The sequence below is a fragment of the Chiloscyllium punctatum genome, chromosome 10 (genome assembly GCF_047496795.1).
Source record: "Chiloscyllium punctatum isolate Juve2018m chromosome 10, sChiPun1.3, whole genome shotgun sequence".
Lineage (NCBI taxonomy): Eukaryota > Metazoa > Chordata > Chondrichthyes > Orectolobiformes > Hemiscylliidae > Chiloscyllium > Chiloscyllium punctatum.
Window position 1 is genome coordinate 59,206,080 of NC_092748.1, and position 24,936 is coordinate 59,231,015.

Genomic DNA, 24,936 nt, shown 5'->3' on the forward strand with positions numbered 1-24,936 from the left:
GGTTCGTAAGTTTTCAGATGGCCCCAAAAGTGGTGGTGTAATGGATAGTAAAGAAGGTTATCCCAGAGTACAATGGGACTTTGATCATTTAGGCAATGGACCAAGGAGTGGCAGATAGAGTTTAATTTAGATAAATGTGAGATGTGCATTTTGATGAGGCACATCAGGGCAGGAACCAGGTCGTGGGGAGTGTTGCCAAACAAAACACCTTCAAGTACAGGTTCATTGTTCCTTGAAAGCGGAGTTGCAGGTAGACAGGGTAGTGAAGAAGGCATTTGGTACGCTTGCCTTTATTGGTCGATGCATTGAGGAAAGAAGTTGGGAGGTTCAGTTGGAGCTGTACAGGATATTGGTTAGGCCATTTTTGGAATACTGCATTAAATTCTTGTTTCTGTGCTCTAGGAATGATGTTATGAAACTTGAAAGGGTTCAGAAAAGATTTACAAGGATGTTGTCAGAATTGGAGGGTTTAAGCTTTACAGTGAGGTAAATATGTTGGGGTTATTTTCTCTGGAGTGTTGGAGGCTGAATAGTGACATTATAGAAGTTTATGAAATTATGATGGCCATGAATAGGGTGACTAGTCTGGCCTTTTCCCCAGGGTAAGGGAAATCCAAAACTGTGGGCATAGGTTTAAGGTGAGTGTGGAAAGATTTAAAAGGGACCTAAAGGGCAATGTTTACGCGCAGAGGGTGGTGTGTGTATGAAATGAACTGCTAGAAGAAGTGGTGGAGGCTGATACAATTACAACATTTAAACGGCACCTGGATGGCTATGTGAATAGGGAAGATTTTGAGGGATATGGGCCAAATGCTGGCAAGTGGGACTGGTCAGCAGGGTCAAGTTGGACTAAAGGGTGCTGTGCTGTGCTGTGCATCTCTATAAGTTTATGACTCTAAAAATGGCTTTATCTTGGTGATAAGAATCTCTGTAGTGCACACAAACTTTGATACAAATGGTGGACAAGTAGTTTAGCCATTCACCACCACAAAGTGCTATCCAGTTTGGTTCTGATCTGTGAAATGATTATTTCAGGATTATTTTGGCATGCAAATATAACTTTGGGCTTTTTTCACTGTTTCAAAAAGTTGTCTTCAATCTTTCTCCCTTGACCCCACTGCCCTTGCTTCAAAGAGCTCATAAGCTTCTTTAAGATACTTCTTAAAACATAGCTGTTTGACCATGCTTTCATCATCTGTTCCAACGTTTCCTTAGGTGGCCAGATTTTATTTTATTGCATCCTTATGAAATAGATTGAGATACTTAACTTTGTCTACTGCATTTGATAAAATTTCTGCTGTCTGTTTTATTTTGAGAGCTTTTTCTTTTGAATCAGCTGTACTTTTCAAAACGTGCTGAAAAAGTGTGTTTAAACTAATACTTCTGTTAATTCCTTTAATTAAACGATTTGTCATGTCACTAATACATCAGTGAATATTTGTGAACACTGCATAATTCTGTGCCAGAAATGCAACAATGGATCAAACCATTTAGGACTGATGTTGTTTCTTAAACCCAGAAATCAGACCAGGGATTTCTTAGTTAACTGAACAATTAAAGTACTGTAGCTCATGAAATATTAGTAAGTTGTAAATTATTATGTCACGGGACTCGTGGTATTGAATCTATGCTTGATGTTATAGTGGCTTGGTACATTTCAATATGTATGTGAGAAAAATAAAGCAGTTATAAAATATTGTTCTCGGTTATGATTAGATTAGATTCCTCCAGTGTGGAAACAGACCATTCGGCCCAACCAGTCCACACCGACCCTCCGAAGAGCAACCCACCCAGACCCGTTTCCCTCTGACTAATGTACCTAACACTATGGGCAATTTAGCATGGCCAGTTCACCTGACCTGCACATTTTTGGACTGTGGGAGGAAACCGGAGCACCCGGAGGAGAATGTGCAAACTCTACACAGATAGTCGCCCGAAGCTGGGACCCTGGTGCTCTGAGACAGCAGTGCTAACCACTGAGCCACCGTGCCGTCCCGTTCAACTAATCTCCAGGTTCGACAGCCTTTTCATGGGAGAGGCTTCCACAACGCTGCGGGAGTTGTTGTTTCCTGGCACAAACAGGTTCGAAATTTAAGGCTATGGCCCCCTTCTTCTTGATGCCTTCAACAACGGAAATGGTGTCTCCCTATCTACTCTGATCATTTTAAGGACTTCAATCAGACTGCCCCCTTAATTTACTCTTACATTAATACTCTAAAACCCTGCCACACAAGCAGGCCAGTGCTAGGTGATGTGAAAAATCCAATGCAGGACTGAGGTGCTGGAAGATTTGGGAACAAAGGTGATTGTGAAATCCACCGTCACGTGAGCCCTCAGGATAAGCTATGTAAGCCCTCGAAATAAGCTGTGTGTTGTTAATTAAGAACATTTACCTGCAGAGCTTCTATTTTAATTTTGAAATTCATGCAATTTGAAATTTCAGGAAAAATAATAAATGAGAAGTTTTAGATTTTTGAAGTTATAAATTTTTTGAAAGCTGTTTAAAATATTGTATTACTTCAGAACCTGTCAGCAAAATAAGCCAGAATTTAATGTACTGCACTACATTCTAAAGTATCCAGCTTGAGTGATGACAACTTACGTTTTGCCAGAGGATACTGGGACAGGTGGTGTTAATGGCCTGTTTTATAGATGAACGCTTCATGGTGCCTTTAGGGAAATAAGCAGGTGTTTTGAATAAAATGTGATTTTACAAAAAACTTCAACCAACAGAGATGGGAAATTATTCAACAACAATGTAAGACAGGTTGATGATCTGAACATTGTTGACCTTTTTCTTTGAAATGCATTTTATTGTATGCTCCTTCAGAAACATACTTTAGTTAAAAAGAATTATGGTTAGCAATACCTTCTTTAATGTTTGACAAATGGCTGAAATTCATTTACTGAAACAGTAACTTCTGCCATATTATGTGATGTAATTTAAAAATTGTAATTTTATTTAAATTATGTTACGTTTTAATGTGGTCTTTTTTTCTCTATCTTAAACATGTGGTCTGGAAGGTTGAAAATCCTACAGTGTTCAGGTCCACTCTTTGGTCCATTAATAATTATTTGGCCCTTAGCAGGCTAACCATTTTCCAAGCTTAAACTGACGAATAATATTTTCACCAGAGAAGTGTTTGATAGTGACAATCACCAACAAGAGAAAAAGCCTGACCATTTCACACTGCCTGTTAACAGCACCACCATTGCTGAGGTTCCATCTTCTAATCAGAAGTTATTCTCGGCAACCTTTAGCAACATCATATAGTTTAGATGTTTTCAACTCCATAATTAATTCAGCATCATAGAAACCTATCAAATTCTAACAGAACTAGAGCGATTAAATGTAAGAAGGATGTTCCCAATGCTGGTGAAGTTCAGAACCACGCTCTTAGTCTGAGGCTGCAGGATAAGCCACTTAGCAGTGAGATGAGGATGAATACTTTTACCTGGAGAGTGAGGAGCCTGTGGACTTCTCTGCCACAGAAAGCATTTGAAGCCAAAACATAGAATGTTTCACAGAAGGAATTAGGTATAGTTCTTGATCCTTACAAGATCAAAGGTTATGGAGAGAAAGCAGAAACCAGTTACTGAGTTGATGACCATCAGTTATCATATTGAATGGCAGAACAGGCTCAAAGGGCCAAATGACCAACTCCGATTCTTATTTGCTGTGTTCCCATATAGAACAGAGTCAACAACTTGATGTTATCCTTCTTGTGGTATGCACCCCATTCACTGCTGATGTACTATTGCTGTGCTATGCTGTATCTGCACATTGCATTTCTGCAGTTTGCCAAGCTTATCTCAACAGGGCCTTTTTCACTTCTATCACAAGTTCAAGAGTGACAAGATCATAGGAATTAGAACTTGCTCCAAGTCTTCAGAGTCTTGCAACCTTCTGACATAGGCATTTACTACTGTTCCTTTATTATATCTAGGGTAAAATTGTGGAAAATCCACTTAATTCCATAATAGGAACACCTACAGTAGAATGATTTCAGTGCTATTTGTGACAATCTCAATGAAATTAGGATTTTTAATAAAAAGTGAGATTTGTTTATCGAGATTCATCCAAGTCTTGAGAAATAAGTCTCAATGCTCTTGCAACTCTTATTTAGCAATGGAGAATAGTCAAGCAAAAATACCTTTTATAAATTATTGGCTATTTGATGTCAGTCTCTTTTTGTTCTTGGTTTCTAAGTTTCAGTTTTTAAAACAAATTTCCGAATAATCTTTTATAGGAAGAAATTCAGTACAAGTTATGTTTATGGAATCAAGCAAAAATTCCTAGGAAGACAGTCCCAGGCTCTCCAATATATCCACATAGGATAAACTTCCTCATCATTCTCGTACTATCTAATGCATTTGCATCTTTCTAACGTTTGGCACCCGGAATTGGAGACAGTGCTCCAGTTGGAGCTGAACTGGTGTTTGATACAAGTTCAAAAATAATACCAAGTACCAAAGCAAGGAGATTTCTATCAATAATGTACAATATGTTTGTGAACCACTTTCTGAGCTGTCTTGCTATCTTCACTGATCATTGATCCTGGTGCCTTACTACAGCGATCCAATCCAATGCCCCCATCATCTCAGTTGTAAATCCTCTTTTGCAACAATCGAAGTGGAATCCTGTTCAGACTAAAGAACAGTCATCCTGGTCTCGAAACATATTAACTCTTTCTCTTCACACAAATGCCTCCGGAGCTGCAGAATTTCTACAGCATTCTCTGCTTGTTACATGTGAGTATGTTCATGGTGGGCCATTTGGCATGAGCCTGCTGCTCTACTCGTAATATTGCAGCTGATCCTATTGATTGTGGCATCACCTCTATCCTGTCAAGGATTTTATCTTGATAAAATAATCTCTCATTCTTCTAAATTCCAGTGCATACAGGTCCAAATTGTTCAACATTTCTTCGTTAAACACTCCATCCATCCTTCTTCTCAGTTGAGCCAATGTACTTTTGAAGTACTTCAAACGAGCAAGGAGGTCAAAAATGGACACACTACTCCAGGTGTGTTGCACAACACCCTGCACAAATGCGACAGTGCAGGTTCTGAAGAATAGTTACTTGAAGCATCCCCTGTGTTTGTAACAATGCTTGCCCACTATTATATTCCATTCACCTTGCAATAATTTTTTGTGTTCAATTTGCCTTTTTATGATTCAAGTACCAGGACACTGAGATCACTCTGTATTTCTGCATTCTTCTTTCTCTCTCTCTTTCTTTCTCTTTCTTTCTCGCTCTTTTTTTTTCCCTCTCCCTCTCCCTCTCCCTCTCCCTCTCCCTCTCTGTCTTTGTGCGTCTCTCTCTTCCACCCCCCCCCCCCCCCCTCGGCTTTTCTATTATTTCAAAGTGGACATGGTCACATTTTCCCATATTATATTCCCATCTCTCATCCCTTTGTAGATACTTTATCATCATGACAATCTATCTTTGTTACATCTGAAACTTCAGCAGCCATGTATTTGGTCTCCCCTTCCAAGTCACTGATATGGATTGTAAATGGTTTATTCCACAGCATTGATCTTTGTGGCATTCTACAAGTTACAGTTTGCCAACTTGAAAAAGACCTATTTATCCCTACTCTTTGCATTGTGTTAGTTAACTAATCTTCTATCCGTGCTAATATATTACCACACCTACACTATGGTAGCTGTGGTACGACATCTACATTTGTGTCGTAGCTTTCAATGTGGCAACTGATCAAATATCTTTTAGAAGTCCAAGTACAAGTCTGTAGGTTCCCCTTTGTCCATATTTTCTTACTTTCTCAAGGAATGTAATTGAAATATTCAAAACATGAGTTCTCTTTCAGAAATCTTGTTACATTGTTATTTGTTAAGAGTTCTTTGATGAAGTGACCAAGAGGTTTGGTGAGGGCAGGGCGATGGACGTAGTCTGTATGGATTTCAGTAAGGCCTTTGATAAGGTTCCACATGGTAGGCTGCTCTGGAAGGTTAGATTGTATGGAAACCAGGGTGAGCTGACAAATTGGATCCAAAATTGGCTCGATGGTAGGATGTGGACAGTGAGGAAGGTTATCAGAAATTGCAGCAGGACCTTGGTCAGCTGGGGAAGTGAGTCGAGAATTGCAAATGGAGTTTAAATAGATAAATGTGAGGTGTACGTTTTGGGAAGTCAAATCAAGCTCCGAGTTTCATGGTTAATGGTAGGGCCTTAAGGAGTGTAGTGGAATACAGGGACCTTGGAGTTCAGGTTCACAGTTCTCTGAAAGTGGGGTCAGAGGTAGACAGGGCATTGTAGGAGGCTTTTGGCACACTGGCCTTTATCAGTCAGGGCATTGAGTATAGACGTTGGGAGGTTATGTTGCAGTTATACAGGACGTTGGTGAGGCTGCACTTAAATTATTGTGTTCAGTTTTGGTCACCATGCTATAGGAAGGATGTTGTTAAACTGGAAAGCGTGGAGAAGAAATTTACAAGGATGATGCCTAAACGCAAGTTATAGGGAGAGGTTGGACAAGCTAGGACTTGTTTCTTTAGAGCCTAGGAGACTGAAGGGGGACCCTTTATAAAGGAGTACCAGATAATGAGAGGCATGGATACGGTGAGTCCACTCAGTTCTTTTCCCAGGGTTGGAGAATGAGGAGGGCATCAGTTTAAGGTTAGAGTGGAAAGAATAAAAGGGAACTTAAGGGGCACCTTTTTCACATGCAGTGTGGTACACATATGAAATTAGACCAGTCTTAACATAACCTGCCTGAAGTTTGCTGCTGTCTGTCTTTCTCCTTAAATAGCAGATGTGACTCCTCTATTCTCCAACCCGTGGGACCTTTCTAGAATCTAGGAAGATTTCCAGTACCACAACCAGTGCATCTGCTATTGCTGCATCTACTTTTATTTTTAAGACCCCAGGGTAAAGTCCATTCGGTCCTGGGAGCTTCAGTTGTAATAGTTTTCTCAGCACCCTTTCCCTGGTGATTGAAATGGTTTTAAGTTCCTCCCTTCCTTTTACCTTTCGATTTACTAATGTTTCTGGGATGTTAGTTGTATCTTCTGTGGTGAAGACAGATTTTTTAAAAAATCTGTTTAATAGTTTTCCCATTTTCTTATTTCACATGATTCATTCCACAGACTCCAGAGTTCCACATCAGTGGTAGGGGAACATTTTGAAGAAAGTAGTGAAAAAGAAAATTAGTCTCCATTTAGAGAGGCAAGATTTGATCAGGGACAGTCAACATGGCTTTGTCAGAGGGATGTCATGCCTAAAGAAATTGATTGAATTTTTTGAGCTGATCAAGTGTACAGATGCGGGTAGGACACTTGATGTAATTTCTTTGGATTTCAGCAAGGCCTTTGACAAAGCCCCACATGGGAAACGGATAAAAAAAAATAGAAGCCCATTGGATCTAGGAGAACTTAACAAGTTGGGTCCAAAACTGGCTTAGGGACAGGAGACAGAGTGTGGTGGTAGAAAGCTGTTTGTGTGACTGGAACTCGGTGTCCAGTGGTGTTCAACAGGGATCAGTGCTGAGCCCTTAATTCTAAATTGTTTGCTAAATGTTGTCGATGTGAACTCAAGGGGAATAGCAAGTAAGTTTGTGGATGACAAAAACTATTGATTGCTTGACAGCAAGGAGAAAGGCATTGGATTGCAGGATTGCCCAGATGGGCAGATCAGCGACTGATGCAGTTTAACCCTGATAAATGTGAGGTGATGCAATTTAGAAGAAGCAATAAGTCAAGGGAGTACTCAATGAATGGCAGGAGATAAAGAAACTGAGTTCTTGTCCACAGATCCCTGAAGATGGCAGGACAAGGGTGATTAAGAAAGCATTTGGGATGCTTGCCTTTATCGCTCAAGGCACAGATTGTAAGAGTAGAAAGTTATATTGGAACCATACAGAACTTTGGTTAGGCCACAGCTGGCGTACTGTATGTAGTTCTGGTCATTGCACTATATGAAGCATGTGATTGTACTGGATGGGTTGCAAAGGAGATTCAGAAGAATATCATCTGGGATGTAGCACTTAAGTAATGAAGATCTTTTATTCATTCATGGGATGCAGACATTGCTGGCTAGGCCAGCATTTATTGCCCTTCCCAATTGCCCAGAGTGCAATTGAGAGTCCATCACATCGCTGTGAGTCTAGAGTCTCATAGGCCAGACCAGATAAGGATGGCAGTTTCCTTCCCTGAAGGACATTAGTGAACCAGATGAGTTTTTTCCAATAATCGAAAATAAATTCATTGTCGACATTACACTCTTAATTCCAGATTTTTGTTGAATTCAAATTACACCATTTACCTTGGCAGGATTTGAAGCCAGGTCCCAAGAACATGACCTGGATTTCTGGAGTAACAGTCCCGTGATTAGTATCACTTGGCCATTGCCTCCCCAAAGATAGATTGGAGGGCTTAGGTTGATATCTCTGGAGCAGAGAATGTTAAGTTGGGGGGGGGAAGGGGAAACAAATAAAGGACTATAAGATTGAGGCACATGGACAGAAAGAGTAGAAAGCAGTTACTTCCTTTTTGTCAAAGGATCAATAACAAGGGGGCATAATTTTAACGTAAAAAGCAATAGGTTTAGCAGGGATTTGAAGAAAATATTTTTTTTCACACAGAGGGGGTGGGTGCCAGAATGCACTGTCTGGGATAGTAGATGACAAAAAAAAATGCAGATGCTGGAATCCAACGTAGACAGGCAGGGGGCTGGAAGAACACAGCAAGCCAGGTAGCATCAGGAGGTGTAAAAGTCGACGTTGCTGGTATAACCCTTCTTCAGGACTGGGGATGGGTGTGGGAGGAGCTGCAGATAAAAGGAGAAGTGAGGCAGGGTGGTGAAGTGGGGCTAGGTGAAGACAGGTAGAGGATACGAGTGGTCAGTGGGAGAAATGGATCGGTTGGTGGTAGGGAGCAGTGGCAGTGAGGGGGAGGGATTGGAAAGGGAGTCGGATGATGTGGAAGGAGGTTATTTGAAATTGGAGTCCTCCAGGAAGTAAGGTGGAAAATAAGGTGGTGTTCCTCTAGTAGGCAGTGTGGTTTGTTTTGGCAATGGAGGTGGCCAAGGATGGTCATGTCAGAAAGGGAGTGATTTGGGGAATTGAAATGGGCCGTGACTGGGAGGTCTGGTCTGAGGCAGGTAACTTCACACCCATTAAAAAAGTACTTGAATGAATACTTAAGTGACATAACATTTAAGGCTATGGGTCTGGTCTGGGAATGTGGGACTAGTGTAGGTAGTAGTGTCGTTCTGGCTGTACAAACTCAATGGGTGGGAGGTCATCTTCTGTACTGTATGATGGCCAATGGCCTTTAGTTACATTAGTTTACGTAGTTACTTTTGCTTCTACTTTAGTTACTTGTACTTTGACTTAATATCACAATTATTGCTTTGCTGTTCACTTTAGTAGAGATGCCTTGCACATTAAAATAAAAATGTGATTTGGAATTTTTTTACCTTTGCTTTGAAATATTTTTTTCTTGAGCCAAAATGAAAATTTCTTAAGAGTGTTTGATTTATTTATTTCAATTATTTTTAATTGTTGATAAATTCTCCTGACTGGATATTTGACATTTGTATCAATGAATCTTGTGTATTTTTTTCAGTTTTACAATTACATTTCTTGTTTTTGATTAGTATATTCACGGTCTGAGAAATTTGTGGCAGTCAAATGTCATAATTGGATTTCCCATTATTAATGTTATATATTTGAGTAATTAAAGTATGAACCAAAGATTCAATGAGGAAGTTAGCTTTACATATAGAATTTGTAATATATTACTAAAAGAAAAATTTCCAGTACTTCATACAAGCAGGATTTTATGCATGTATCTTAGTTTGGCCTAAATAAATATCTTGAGTGCAGTGAGAGATGTTAAATGTTCAACGTCCAGTATGGTTTGCCTGACACAGTAACCTTCTAATTTAATTTTACAAAAAAAAGTTTCAATTGTTTAAACTAAGTTTTTTTTCCTATAATATCCTACATAAAGAAAATGAATTCTCTGTCTCACCATGTAGCATTCATGACCAAATAGACAATTGATAGTGCATGTTGAAGTAAATATAAGTGATCTGAGAGCCATTATAGAAATGTGGTTGCAGGATGATGGGATTGTGTCCAAGAAGAATAGGAAGCTAGGTAAAGGTGGTGAAGTAGTACTGTTAATCAAGGATAGTAGTTTGAGATAAGGATGTAGAATCATTTTGGGGGTGATGAATATAAGGGGAAGTAAGTCACTAGTGGGAGTGGTCTACAGATCCTATAACAGTAATCGCGGTCTGAGACAAAACATTCAAGAAAATCTATTGGATGCTTGCAATAAAGGACATAAATAACATGGGTGACTTTAATCTATATAAGTTGAAATTAAAAAATCAGGTTAGCAGAAACAGCTTGGTTGAGAAGTTCATTGAATTACTTTGAGAGTGTTTCTTAGGGCAGCATGTTCTGGAACAGACAAGAGAGCACAGATTATATTAGACATGGTGTTGTGTAATGTGACAAGAGTGATTAATGACCTCAGAGTAAAAGCATCCTGAAATGACAATTTGATTCAATTTCACATCCAATTTTAAAGGAACAAGCTTGGCTCTTAAGACTGTTTTTTTAAACTAAAATAAGGACATCTGTGTGGTTATGAAACCCAAGCTAGCTGAAATGAAGTGGCCTACCAGGTTAGTGGATAGATCAATAGAGATATTGTAGTCGACATTTAAAAGAATAATTCAAAGTATATTACTACTATAAAGAAAAATCCATCATTCATGGTTAACTAAAGAAATTAAGGAAGATATCAAACTTAAGGAAAAGCATATACAGTATCTGCACCAAGATGGTTGGCATGTCAGATGATTTGGTAGAATTATAAAGAATGATTACAGGTTAATCTAGGATGAGAGGATGCTAGTTAGGAATGTAGGAATGGATAGTGAGAGTTTCCAACAGTACAGGTAGTTCTTCTATAACACAGTGGTTACGTTCTCGTGTACCATCATATTATTGAAAGTCATGCAATACAAATAATGGGGCCTATCGGAAAAACCAAGTTGAGGTGAACCTTCGCAAACGTTAGTAAAAATTGAAATAAAAATAAGTAGTTAGTCTAACACAAACGATAGCACACTCTAAATAAATCTTTAAATCATAGATTTTAATGAAATAATACAATAAATTTAACACTTTGACACTAAAATCACTGACTACAGCACTGTACCTTTCACAAAGCTCTTCAGAATTTGTGCAAGCAGAATGACCAAGTGCTGCTGATGAAGAAATCCAGTCCACCTCAAGATTCTCCCCTGGTTTGAAATAAAGTTCCTTCTAAATGTAGATTACAGTTGCCAGTTTCAAGGCTTGCAGAGCTGATTGCATTCCTGTTTTACCTGAATACACTGAAATTGCATTTTGCAGACAGAGGAACCGAGGGCTGGGTTTTGCTGTTGAGCCAGTGCTGGGGATGGAATCGCTTAACAGTGAATGGGAGTTTATTTTTAAAAAGGTTTGCAATTCACAAATGACATTACACTAAATCATGTTTACTAAACGCAAGTTGTAGAAGACCTACCTGTACTTAAAAATGAAAACAGAGTCCGTGTTCTCTCCAGAGCGAGAGAATTAGGAGTTAATAATAGATGATAAGGAAACACAGCTGAAAGGAACAAATACTTTGCTTCTGTCTTCATTCTCAAGGATCAAAAGAAACAATAGCAGGAATAGTGGAAAATCACAATGTTGAGGGGAGAGAGGAACAATGAAATGACAACCACAAGGGAAGAAACACTAAGCTAACTAATGTAACTGCAGGATGTGAAGTCTCTGGATCCAAATGGACTTCATCCTTGGGGTCTGAGAAAAGGTGGCTAATAAGCGAGTAGTTGAGTTGCTGTTAAGTTTTTAAGAACCCTTTACCATTCAGTAACAGTTCTTTCAACCTGGAAATTCCTTTATTCACAATGGGAGGGAGGCAGATAACAGGGAGGTATAGAATTGTTAGCTTGAAGTTTGGTGTGAGTAATGTGTTAGAATCGATCATGTAAGATATTATAGCTGTGCACTTAGAAAAACTTTAAGTAATTGGGAAGAGTCAGTATTGTTTCATTAAAGGGGAAATCGTGCCTAACAAATTTATTGACGTTTTTGGAAGTAGTAACATTGACCGTAGATAAAAGGAAGCCGGCATTTTATAAGATGCAACAATCTCCAAAGGTTGTGGAAAATAAAAGCTCATTTAACTAGCTTTATTGTCATGTACTCATTCACTCACATGAGTACAGTGAATGGTTTACCGGCTGCTCCTAAAGGCACCATCTTATGTACAAATCTACCTTGGCACAGAATCTTGGTACAAAGCAAGGAAATACAAAAAGCAAATTAGTAAGTAAAATATTACAGTCCTTTTTACTCAAACATAGAAGACCAAAGATCACAATTAATAGTTCAGTGTCACAGTCCATAAGCATCTGGCCATGATGGGCTTGCACTCACAATAGCTTGACCTTGCCCTTGCCCCTACTGTCACCTTGGGCTGCCTACTCCTGCTTTCACCATCAGCCGCTTCAGCCTGCCTTTCCCGCTCTCGCCACCAGCCATCTGAGCCTACCTGCTCCCGCTCTCGCCACCTCAGACTGCCCATTCCCGTTCTTGCTCCTGTCCTCGTCAAGAGCTGCCTGCTCCTCTTCTCACCGGCGGCCACTTCCAGCTGCCTGTTCCCATTCTCCGGCTGCTTGGGATGACTGCCATTGATGTCGGGACGTCTTTTGCCACCACATTCAGCTTGCTGTTCCCACAAGGAACTCTAGTTTGATCTCCTCCATGCTGCACAAGCTCGCACCTTACATCAGGTAAATAAATTAGACATAAATATTGCACACAAAGCAGATTCATTCTTCCTCGCTAAAGCCCAGCAACAGTCCCCATTTAATCTCTGAAGTGCTGAATGATCCAGATGGCATCGGCGAGGAGAGGTTAAACTCATAGCTCAGCGCTTGGATAGAGGGCATGGTACACAGGGTAACATGTTAATAGAGATAGAAGATTGTTGCCTGCCTGAAAACAGAACATGCACGAATGGGCCTTTGATTGATAGGATGGTGTATAATAGTGGTGAGATCAGGCCCAGCATTTACAAATAACATAAATGACTTTGATGTAGAGAGTAAATGCATCACAGCTAGATTCATAGGTGACAACAATTAGGTAAGAAAGTATGAAGAAGATACAAGGAAGTTGTAGAGAGACAGTTTGAGTGAGTAAGTGAAAATCTGACAGATGAAGCATGTGAAAAAATGTGAAGTTGTCCACTTTCGCAGGAAGAATGAAAACGCTGAGTATTTAAATGGATAATGATGGCACAATTTTGATATACAGAGGGATTTGATGTTCCAGTGCCTGAGTCACCAAAAATTTAAAATGCAGATATGATATGTAATCAAGAAGCCTAATGGGATGCTATCTTTTGTATTTAGAGATTTGAATATAACTTAAGTGTTATGGTTCAGTTATATAAGTAATTGACAAGACCATTTTTGTCAAGCTGTGTGCGCATTCTTGATCTGTCTATTTGAGAAAGAATACAAATTCATTGCAGGCAGTTCAGAGAAGGTTTTCTCAGATTTATATCTGAAATGGACATCTTGTCCAATGAGGATAAGTTGAACAAGTTGGCTTGTTTCCACTGATGTCAGACCAGTGAAGGTGAATAGATTAAAGTTTGAGATTCTGAATAGTCTCGGCAAGATATACATGAAAAGGACATTTCCTGTTGTAGGTGAGTCCAGAATTAGGAGGTGCTGTTTTTAAAATTAGAGGTCACCGTTTTCAAACAGATATGAGAATTTTCTTCTCTGAGGATGGTGTGGTTTTGGAACTTTATGCTTCAGAAGGAGTAGGGCACAGTCATTAAATATTGTTCAGGCAGATAGATTCTCTTTAGGAAAGGGAATGGAAGATAATTGATGGGGGTAGGAATGTGGTATTGATACTGATCAGCCATGATCTTATTGAATGGTGGAACAGGTTAGAATGTCCAAATAGTGGTCTTCTACTCTTATTTCATATGTTCACATTTAAAGGCAGCATAGCTGAATGGTTTAAAAAACAAAGATTGTCATTGGAGGGAAGTATTGTGACTGATTGCAAAGAAATACACCCTGTGGTATTTTTGAGTTCTCTATTAGGTCTACACTTAAATATGTATTGATTTCCTGTACTTGGGTATGCAATGCAAAATTAACAAGTCATAAAAAACTTTGAAATGTGGGTCATGATGCTAATATTAGTTTGCCGAAGGCAGATTGCCGAAGTTGGTAGATGCATAGTAGGTAAAATTTAGAGTCATAGAATCTCTATTGCGTGGAAGCGGTCATTCAGCCTATCGAGTCTACACCAACCCTTCAAAGAGCAGCCCACCCAGATCCATCCCATATCCATAACCCCACATTTCCCATGGTTAATCCAGTTAGTCTGGATATCGCTGGATACTGGGTAATTTAGCATTGCCAGCTAAAAACAAGGACTGCAGATGCTGGAAACCAGAGTCTAGATTAGAGTGGTGCTGGAAAAGGCAGCATCTGAGGAGCAGGAAAATTGACGTTTCGGGCAAAAGCCTTAGCATTGCCAAACCACCTAACCTGCACATCTTTGGACAGTGGGAACAAAACAGAGCACTCTGAGGAAACCCACACAGACACTGGGAGAATGTCTGTGTGAAGTTTGCACAGTCTCCCAAAGGTGGAATTGAATGTGTGTCCCTGGCATTGTGAGGCAGCAGTGCTAACCATTGTCCCATTGTGCTGCCCTGCATAAAATTTGAAGTGATTAATTTTGCCAGAAGGAATAAGATGAAACAATGTAAAATAAACGGTAAAATTTGAAAGGAGGTGCAGGAACATGAGTTTGTGTTGTATATCTACACAAATCTTTGAAGGTAGCAGCACAAATTGCAAAGACTCAAAAATGTGTATAGAATTCTTGCTATTCCATGAAGCTCTTGGAAGATGTTGATGGCTTTCACAAAGTTTCAGCAAACATTTGAAACTTCGTGATCTTCATGTGATAAACCAAGCCATTGAGAATATTTACAACCCTAATTATGGATATGTCTTAGGTATTTTTTAATATGGTTTTTGACTTTGGCACCAGTATTTGATGATAATGTTAGGATACAATAGTTTCTGACCATTTGCTTTTGCTTTTGTTTATGTAAATTTAAATTTTTATTTACCTGTATCAACAAAAACAAGTCTCAGACATGTTCAGCTACATTTACTCCAAAAAGACTAATTAACTTTATAATTAAATTTTCTTGTAGGAAATGTTTGGTGAAGAGCGATGTTCAGATAGTTGGTTTCATGGAACTAACATAGCAACAAATCTGCATCATATCATTAACTATGTGCGAGTCAGACTTCCGGAGACAGCGCCAGAAGTGACCAGAGAACCACCTGCTAGCACAAGCTCAGATACCTCTTCTTTTATACAGGTTAGTGTGTGTTTGTTGTGATGATTTAGCCTCACATTTGCAATAGTTACTCAGAAATAACAAAATAGATAATGTATTCGCATGTACTAATCCCATTTGTCTGATCTTTTATTGGCTATTGATCTGTTCCCAAGGTTTGCATGGCCAATAAATATATGAATTATTCAGAATAGGGCACTTGATCCCTCAACTCTACTCCACCTTTCAATAGGATAATGATTGATGTGATTATTCCACATTCCAGCCCAAACCTGATAAAACTTTACCTCCTTTCTTGTGAAAAATCTGCCTATCATGGCAAAAACTCTCTCCCTCAAAAAGCAATGGAAGCAGAGTTCCTAAGACTCATTATGGTCTGTCAGGGGGAAAAAAACTCACTCATTATCTCTGCCTTAACACGTGAACTCTGACCTTTAACAAACTACCCCTATTTCTAGATCCTCCCATAAGAGGAAGGATCCTTTCTATACCTAACTATCAAGCAGCACCCCCCAGCCTCACCCCAGAAACATTCTTTGTTTCAGTCAAGTTGTCTTTAACTCTGCTTTGTTCACAATACATGCAAACCTATTCTGTGCAACCTTTCTTTATAAGACAGCCCACCTATGAGTCTCGTAAATCTTCTCTGAACTCTCTAGTGTATTTACATTCTTCCTTAAAAAAGGAGGTCCACTTCTGTAGATTGTACTATGTGATCTCATTCTTGTCCTGTATAATTGAAATGTGTTTCTACTTTTGGATTCAATTTCTCTCAAAATCAACAACAATATTGATTTAGTATTCCTAAATATTTGCTGTGCCTGTCTATGAACATTTTGCGATTCATGCACACCTTCCTAAACTGGATATCTTGCCCCCACTATGTAGTTTAAAACTCTCTCTACTTTTTAAATTAATCACTGAAAACTGGCCCCAACATGTTTGTGGCATAGATTGTTCCAACAGTAATCTCCACTTACCTAATATTGGTGGCAATGTCCACCTTTTTCTTGTTCTACTGGTAGGACAGGATATCCAATAGTGAATTGAAATGATACACTTTTTAAAAATTTGTTCTTTTGACACAAACTTCACTGGTTCTGCCTTCATTTCCAACTTTAATTGCCCTTGAGAAGTTGATAGTTACCTTCTCGAACTGCTGTAATTTGTGTATTAACAACGTGCGTTGAGGGTGGTGAGGGGGTAGACAGAACCATAGTGATAGTCACTGGGATAGTAATCCAGATATCTAAGCTATTGATTTGAGGATGAGGGTCCAAATCCCATCGCTGCTTTTGAAATTTAGATTCCATTAATAAATCAGGAAGGACAAATTAATCTCAGTAATGGTGACCATGACCACATATTGTTGTATAAATCCACTTGGTTCTTTAAGGGAAGGATTTCTGCTGCCCTTACCTGGTCTGGCCATAAGTGACTTCAGACCCACAGTGAATGCAGGTTGTTCACTTCAAAGGCACTGTGAAGTGGGTAAAAAAAATGTTTACCTTGACAGTGATGGTGGCAGAAGTGGCAGGTTTCAAAGGTATTGTTGAATTAGTGAATTATTGCAGTGCACCTTGTAGATGGTACATACTGCTGCATTAATCGAGGCTAGGAGATAACAAAGACAAATAATAGGAGAGAAAAACATAGATCTTGGGAACACCAAAGGTAATGGTGTGGTAACAGGAACAGAAGCCAATACAATTAATTCTCTGGCTATGATTTCATAGAAGTTTGTGTGCAAGCCAATTGAGAGAGCGAGCTTGAAGATGCATGGATGCCAATGAGAGATTTGGAGGAGTTGTTATATTCCAGAGGTTGATAAAAATGTTTGAAGAATGAGATTGATGGGAGGAAATTATCAGGAACAATTGGATTGATTGGAATCCATTGATTCAAAATGGGCCTGAGGAAGCATTCCATGAGGGATGGCAGACATAAGTGGGTAGCACTGGGTTTGCATTGAACTGTTTAATTGCAAATTGGAAGAAGGCTGAAATTCACCATTGAAGTATTTGTGTCAGTTCACTTTGTATTTTGGAAATATGCAATACCAGAAAAAACATGATCTTTCAACTTGTTTTTTGCTTAATGAAGACACGAAGGAAATCTTTGGTTCTTTTTAACATCACACTGTGATTCTCAAAAACAGCTGCAAATACAATGAAAGTTTGGAACTATTTCAGATTTTTCAGAATTTATATTCAAGAAGGTGGCTGCAACAAAAATGCTGCATCATAGGGCATGCAAAGGTGCTTGCATTTTCACTGAAAAATGGCATCCTTTACTTTTCAAACTAACAGTTCTGTGCTTCACAATAACCTTTTCATCTCTCTTCCTTTATAATAGGGGTCAAGAAGGGCTACTGCTCTCACCAGAGAGGTACTCCGTTTTTTTCTTGTTCTGGATAACCAATCTATTAAAGTTGTTGTGTGGAGTGTTGCAGAATTCATGTAATAAGTAGACATTTTAGAAGAAACAAAATTATGTTTGGAATGTTGCCTAAAGTTATCTTTCAATTCTGTAAAATCTTTAAGGTATTAATTTACTGCCTGGGTTATGTGATTCACTGTTCTCTCTCAGTGCATGGATTTTGAATTAGTTAAAATTCCTCTCATATTTTTCCTTTCTACTCTCAATTCCATTTCATCCAGCTTGAAACCTGGTGTTCAGTGTATCTGTACTTGTTTTCTGTTAACAGAAGTTATGTTGTTCTGGTGCTTTAGTATGCTTTTTAGAAAAAAGTAAAGCGGTGCATCTGCTAATGTAATTAGAATGTGGAAGATTTTCACCTTGCTGCTTGTTTGTAAGTTGGTGAAAATTGGTGATAAGGTTTTCTACTTTCATAGATTTAATTATGAATGGAAATTCAGGTTGTTGTCCTGAAGAATGCTTAATGTATTTTTTTAAAAATAGGGTTCTTTTATAGAAATGAGGGAAAAAGTTGATAGCAGACTAACAACAATGGTTTCACGCGAGCACAGCAAGTTGGCAGTCTGACTTGATGTCAAGTATACCCGCAATTGTGAATGTCCACTGATGTTTAAACTTTTGAGATTTTATTGTTGTAACAAATTTGAATTTTATTTCATTTTCTTTTAGAATTCAAATACAGCTCAGGTCTTCAGTTTAGTTGCAGAACGCAGAAGAAAGTTTCAGGAGATTATAAATCGCAACAGTGGCAGTGCGATTCAAACTGCAGCTGTGAGACCAAAGACATCAAAGTGGACTGCTCCTAATTCAACTCCACAACTTACCACAACCATTTTGGAAATCAGAGAAAGTATGCTTTCTTTACTAATCAAGCTCCATCATAAACTCTCAGGAAAACAAAACTCTTATTATCCATTTTGGTTAGAAGATTCAGAATCTACGTCCAGGTTGGACCCGATGCAACAAATCCATGGTGATGGGATAATAGCAATAGAAAGAATTCTATTAAAAACTGCAGCACGGAGTCGTCAGAACAAATGTAGCATTGAGGAGATCTGTAGGAAGGTGGCACCACCTGTACCTCCGAAGAAGAGTAATTCAGCAGATAAGAAAGCTTTGGATAAAGAAGAAAGGTAAATCTTATTTGGAAATATGTGTAGATTTAATGAACTGTAATTTAGAAACAGAAATAATCAGAAAAATTAAACTCATATTTGCATGTACTTCCTACTTTTGAATACTATATCTGAAAACTGTAATTGCATCTGAAATTCATTCTAAGATATTAATTGTACTCCACAATTTAAAAGGAACACCACTCTCAGGTTTTTAATGTGCTACTGAGCCATTAAAAACAGTATTGCCAAGTCAGTCCATAAATAATTTGCTTTGTACATGGCCAGTGAAGTTGTGGCAACAAAACTGTAGAATCGCAATAGCAGTAATTAGATTCAATTCCCGACAGCATGGAAACAGGCCCTTCGGCCCAACAAGTCCACACCGACCCTCTGATGAGTAACCCACCCAGACCCATTCCCCTACATTTATCCCTGACTAATGCACCGATCACTATGGGCAACTTAGCATCGCCAGTTCACCTGGCCTGCACATCTTTGGATTGTGGGAGGAAACTGGAGCACCCGGAGGAAACCCAGGCAGACCCTGGGAGAATGTGCAAACTCCACATAGGTAGTCACCTGAGGCAGGAATCAAATCCGGGTCCCTGGCATTGTGAGGCAGCAGTGCTAACCACCGAGCCACCCTGCCACCTGCATATTCCTGCCAAGGGTTGGAGGTTATATTAAATGGACCGAAAGGATGGTAACTTAAAAAAAAAGGCATGTTGGATGACTTTATTTTGGCAGAACTTTTAAAAGACAGCTTAAAATGAAAAGTTTTTTGTTTGATTTGTAATAGATGAAATTAATATAACATTTTACTTTTTGTGTACCTACACAATCGTGGAAGTCTGAAATACAGCAGTGCTAAAAAAGTTCAATTAATTGAATTTCCATTAAAAACATTTTGTGTTTAAAAAAAAAAAAAGTGACTATAATCTACATTTGGAAAGACTAGGTAAATTGACAACAATCACACTTATGCCACAAAAATGCCTGCTGATGACCATCCCAAACGAGCATCTCGCCATAATAAAAACAGAAAATGGTGGAGAAAATTAGCAGGTCTGGTAGTATCTGTGGACAGTGAAACAGAGTTAATATTTTGAGACCCATGATTCTTCTTTGGAACTGTTTTGGGAGATGAAATGTTCACTTTCTACAGATATTGCCAGACCTGCTGAGTTTCTCTAGCATTTTCTGTTTTTATTTCCGGATCTCTAGCATCTATGGTATTTTCTTTGTATTAAAGAGTCTAACCATCACCCTAAGGCATTTGATGGCATTACCACCATTAAAAATATCCCCAACAATGTTTTTGGACTAAACTTTGACCAGATACTGCAGTCAAAGACTCGAATTCTGTGTTCATATCTCACCACCCTGTCTCCCGAATGTCTGTTCTCTAAGGCACTTATCAAGAGCATGATGGAATACTGTCCACTTGCCTGGATGGGTGAAGCTCCAATAATACTCAAAGCTCAATACCCTCTTTATTCCACCATCTTCAACATTCACGCTGTTTACCACTGATGAAGTGTTGCAACAATATGTGCCATCTATAAGCACATCACTAAGACTTGTTCAGCAGCTCATTCTAAACTGTAACGTCTACTGCCTAAAAGGACAAACACAGCAGATGCATTGTGACTTGAGCCATATGCTGCTCCTTCATTATTATTGGGTCAGTTTGCTGGAGCTACTTTTCTAACAGCATTGTTGATATCCCTACATCTCAAGGATTTCAATAGTTTAAGAATGCAACTGCTACCTTCTCCACAGCAATTAGGGAAGGGCAATAAATGCTGGTTTAGCCAGAAATGCCTAATTCTGTGAGCAAGTATAACAACAAAATTATTAACTCTAATTCAGATTTTGAGCAATATCAGTGTTACTTACAATATAATGCACTTTCATTTAAAAAAAATTCATTACATCTCTTAAAATTGTAAGTGAGGCATGAGATAGAGTTGACCATGATATAAATGAGCAACAAATGATATAAATCTGAATTAGAAAATAATGTAACAGGACCAACTCTTCAGATATCACACTTTCATTGCACTTCAGGATTTCTGTTCTACCAGCATTTGTTCTCAAAACAATTGTAAGGGATTCAATTGTAATAGAAAAGGGATTCAATCATTGTACTTTTTAAAAATGTCAAGTTATGTTGGATATCAAAATAGCAAACCTATTTCAGTTTAAATGTGTCCGTATTTTGCCAAACATCTGGCAGCTGTTATATGTAGACGCATATGATTCAGGTTGAGGAGATGACCATTCAGACCCTCAAGCTTGTTCTGACATTCAATTAGATCATGGCTGATCTGACTGTAATCTCAAATTAAACCAATTCCTGCCTATCTTTGCTAATGTTTCAACCTCTTATTTGATGAGAATCTATCTATCTTTACCTTAAAAATATTAAGGACTCTTCTATCACCATCTTTTCATTAAGAGTTCCACAGTGTAATGATCCTATGAGACACCAAAAAAATCTAGTTTCTGATATAATGTTACTTTGTGTATATTTATTTATGCAATAGACAAATTTAGCACTTTGCATAGATATTAGGATATGGGAATTGCTGTGACTTTTGTTCAGTTTTTTACTCATTCACAGGATGTGGGCTCATAATTTTATCTTTAGTCCGTGTAATTTTACCTTTCGGCAAGAACGTTCTGAAATTAGGATTAATAGAATCAAACAAAGTAGTGATACTCAACTAGACTGGCTTTAATTTATTTTGGATTTCAGGTTGAGTTAAATACTGATGAAAATGGAATGGGCAATAGCAGGTGGTGATGACCTATTTTTCATTGCTGACCTGTAGACAAAGGAAAACGTAGCATTTCTAACAGGATAGTAAGTTGCCATGGGAACCAACGCTGCAGTAACACAGAAACCAAATTGCTACTGATATCTACAGCCTCACTGTGCCTACCCCTTAAGCTGCCAGAAAAAAAAGTATTGAGCTGAATGGAATCTGTCAGGATTTGTTGATGTCATCTTCTCAGGCATCTCTGTTTACCATGAGACCAAGTATCTGTTTACCATGACACCAAGTGTAAGTAAAATATGCCTTGAGCCATAAAGAAATTTATAGGCACTGCAGGAAATAGAGGCAAACTAATATCAGTTTTCTAAAATGTTTCATGCTGAATGTATTTCTAATCATAAGTGCTATCATGTGCTGATTATTAGTCCATTTTCATAACTACTTAATCTCACTTGAGGTCTTATTAAAGCATTAGTTGACCAACACTATTCTTGTTAACAAAATCAGAAATTGCTGGAGGAACTCTACGGATCTGATATCATCTGTGGAGAGAAAGCTGAGTTAACATTTCGAGTCCAGTGACCTTTCTTCATAACACAGAACACAGACCCAGTTGTGTTTTTGTTTCAGATTTTCAGCATGTGTACTTCTTTGTTTTATTTTATTGTTCTTATTACTTTGATTTGTCCTACTTTCATACTGTCATTGGCTGTGAAATATATTAAGATGTTTAATGAACGCAGACAGAAAGTCATTTGAAGCTTTGAAGGAGCCCTCTTGTATGCTGTTCATTTTTGTACATTAAGTTGTGAAATAGCCATTTTTTCTCAATGCAATTACAAACCAGTAATATGATCGAAGGAGTCATCGATAGTACTATCAAATGTCACCACCTCATCAATACCTGACTTGACAGCCTTAGCATTAACAGTAGCTGCAACAGACAGAAGGACTTACTTTAAAATTATCACACTGTAGAATACAAAGTCAATGTGTTCTGTCTGGTGAGAAACTAACATCAGAGCAGCCAACCATTTTAATTTACTAAGCCCAGTTTTCCTTTCTATTAACTTTAATGCCAATCCAATCTGTTCCGTTTCCGGCTAGGCAGGTAAAGTTAAAATTTACCAATAAGAAATTGTCACAGTGTGCTTGGTATATGTGAAATTATAATTTAAGATACCAATTGATCTTTAGCAGTGATGCAAGGAGATGTGGCTAATGTCTAATGTGTAGATCAAGCATGATAGAAAGTGATAGGATGATGGTGGAAAAGTGTAAGGAAAGAAGGAATGAACATTGGTTGAGGAAGCATGGATGAGGGTTGCATAGCATTTAGCTCAAGATGAAAGGGAATAATAGATGGGTGGTGGTTTTACACTGCAACTTGTTTCTTCACATGGGAAACAGGAAGCATAAAGTGAAAGAAATAGCCTAACAGAAGGGAGTATGGGTGGAGTAAACAGGTTGTGAATCTGGAATAGCTGAGGGGCAGTTTTCCTTATTCAGGATGTTGTTCGGGGAAAGGGACTCTCAGACTTTACAGCATGGAGGAAGGATATTCAGCCCATTGTGCCCTTGCCAATCAAAAAAGATCTGATTACACAAATCTGACTTTCCAGCTTTTGGTTCATAGCTCTGGAGGCTATGGCAATATTAGTCAGGATCTAAATATGTCTAAATGTAAAGAGAATTTCTGTCGCAATGACCATTCAGACAGTGAGTTCCAGACTCCTGCCACTCTCTGAATGAAAATCATTTCTCTTTCTCTTTAACTCTTCTTCTTTACTTAAGTCTATGCCTCTGGTTATTGAGCTCTTTGTTGGTAGAAAAGGTGCCTTCCTATCTGTCCCCTTAGTAATCTTATCCACCCCTCAGGTCTCCTCTCAACTTTCACTGCTCCCAACAAAAATAACTGCACCATTTGCAATCTTCCCTCGCAGCTTAGACCCGCCAGCTCCTGTGGCATTCTGGTAAGTCAGCTGTACACCTCCAGTGCAATCACATCCATCCTATGTGATACCAGAACTGTATGCCACCTTCCAGTTATTCAGATTTTCAAGTATTCATGTCGGGGCACAAGTGGTTAGCTTCTAAGTAGGAAAACAAAATGCCTCCTCTTCCTTCTCGTATAAAATTTAAGCTTCGCTTCCCATAATTCTCGTGTCATTTTGAATGCCTGCCCTGAAGTTGAAAATTCGGTTCCTGTCAGAAACATTCAATTTGTTTTTTGTAGCCCTGCCCTAAGCCCCCTTCCTTGATTGTTGCTGTAACCTATTAGTGATGTGGAGTAGAGCATTAGATATTTCATTTTCTTCTTTTAGTTGTCCTTTGCCTGGCTGGCATTATCAAATGTTTCTTTGACCTCATTCTTCATTGTAAAGGAATCCAGTGTTCAATTTCTAGACATAGTTCGACTGATCAAATGACGATGAAATGGAATAAAAACAAAGTGCTGGAGAAACGCAGTGGGTCTGGCACCATCTGTGGAGAAAGAAATAGTCTTAATGTTTCTCGTCCGACATGACTGTTAGGAATAAGTTTCATGAAATAGATTTTAGTCATTGTCTCAAAGATTTTTATGCAATGCCAGAGTCTGTTTCCAGTTGTAACCTTGCCCCAAAACCATTGAGCTAAACAATGTCTCTTGTTTCTTTCTAGTATATTAGTTTAGTCTTTTGATTCTGTAAATTAATTTATTTTTTGTTCTTTTGAAATTTCACACTTTTCAAATTAACTTCAATCGAATTTTCAATTTGAATGGTATTTACAAAACGTAGATCAAAGTGAGAATTTTGGTTTTCGAAATTATTTAATGGAGCTAACCTTACACTCCATTAAAGTGCTTTCGAAGATGATCCATTTTACACTTACAATTTACAATTTGTCACAAATCCTTCTGTGTGATTTGATGCATATGTATTTCCCACATTATCTACTTGGATTTCATAATTTCAGAGCTGTAGATCAGGACCAGATTAGAATAACCTCTTGATTTTTGATGAAATGAGGTTCAGATCTTTGTTGCTTTAAAAGATAATTGAATTCTGGCTAAGATCATCTTTTTGAATAATTGAAAGAGATGGTGACCATCTAGCTGTAATATAGCACAATTATTTGAAGCCTACCTAATTAGCTCCAGATATAAATG

At 38.4% G+C, this 24,936-nt stretch overlaps 1 protein-coding gene across 4 annotated transcripts in view; it reads left to right on the plus strand.

Moving 5' to 3' along the window:
- ubr3 (ubiquitin protein ligase E3 component n-recognin 3) overlaps window positions 1-24,936 on the plus strand; it is a 356,926-nt gene that overhangs the window by 160,270 nt on the left and 171,720 nt on the right. For all 4 annotated transcript variants that reach the window (XR_011961687.1, XM_072579281.1, XM_072579282.1 and 1 more), the window contains exons 22-24: window positions 15,296-15,466; window positions 17,801-17,833; window positions 18,554-19,017. Coding sequence is in view for 3 of the 4 variants with exons in the window: in XM_072579281.1 (XP_072435382.1) it covers window positions 15,296-15,466; window positions 17,801-17,833; window positions 18,554-19,017 (668 nt within the window). In the remaining variant the exon portion in view is untranslated. The remainder of the gene's footprint in view (window positions 1-15,295; window positions 15,467-17,800; window positions 17,834-18,553; window positions 19,018-24,936) is intronic.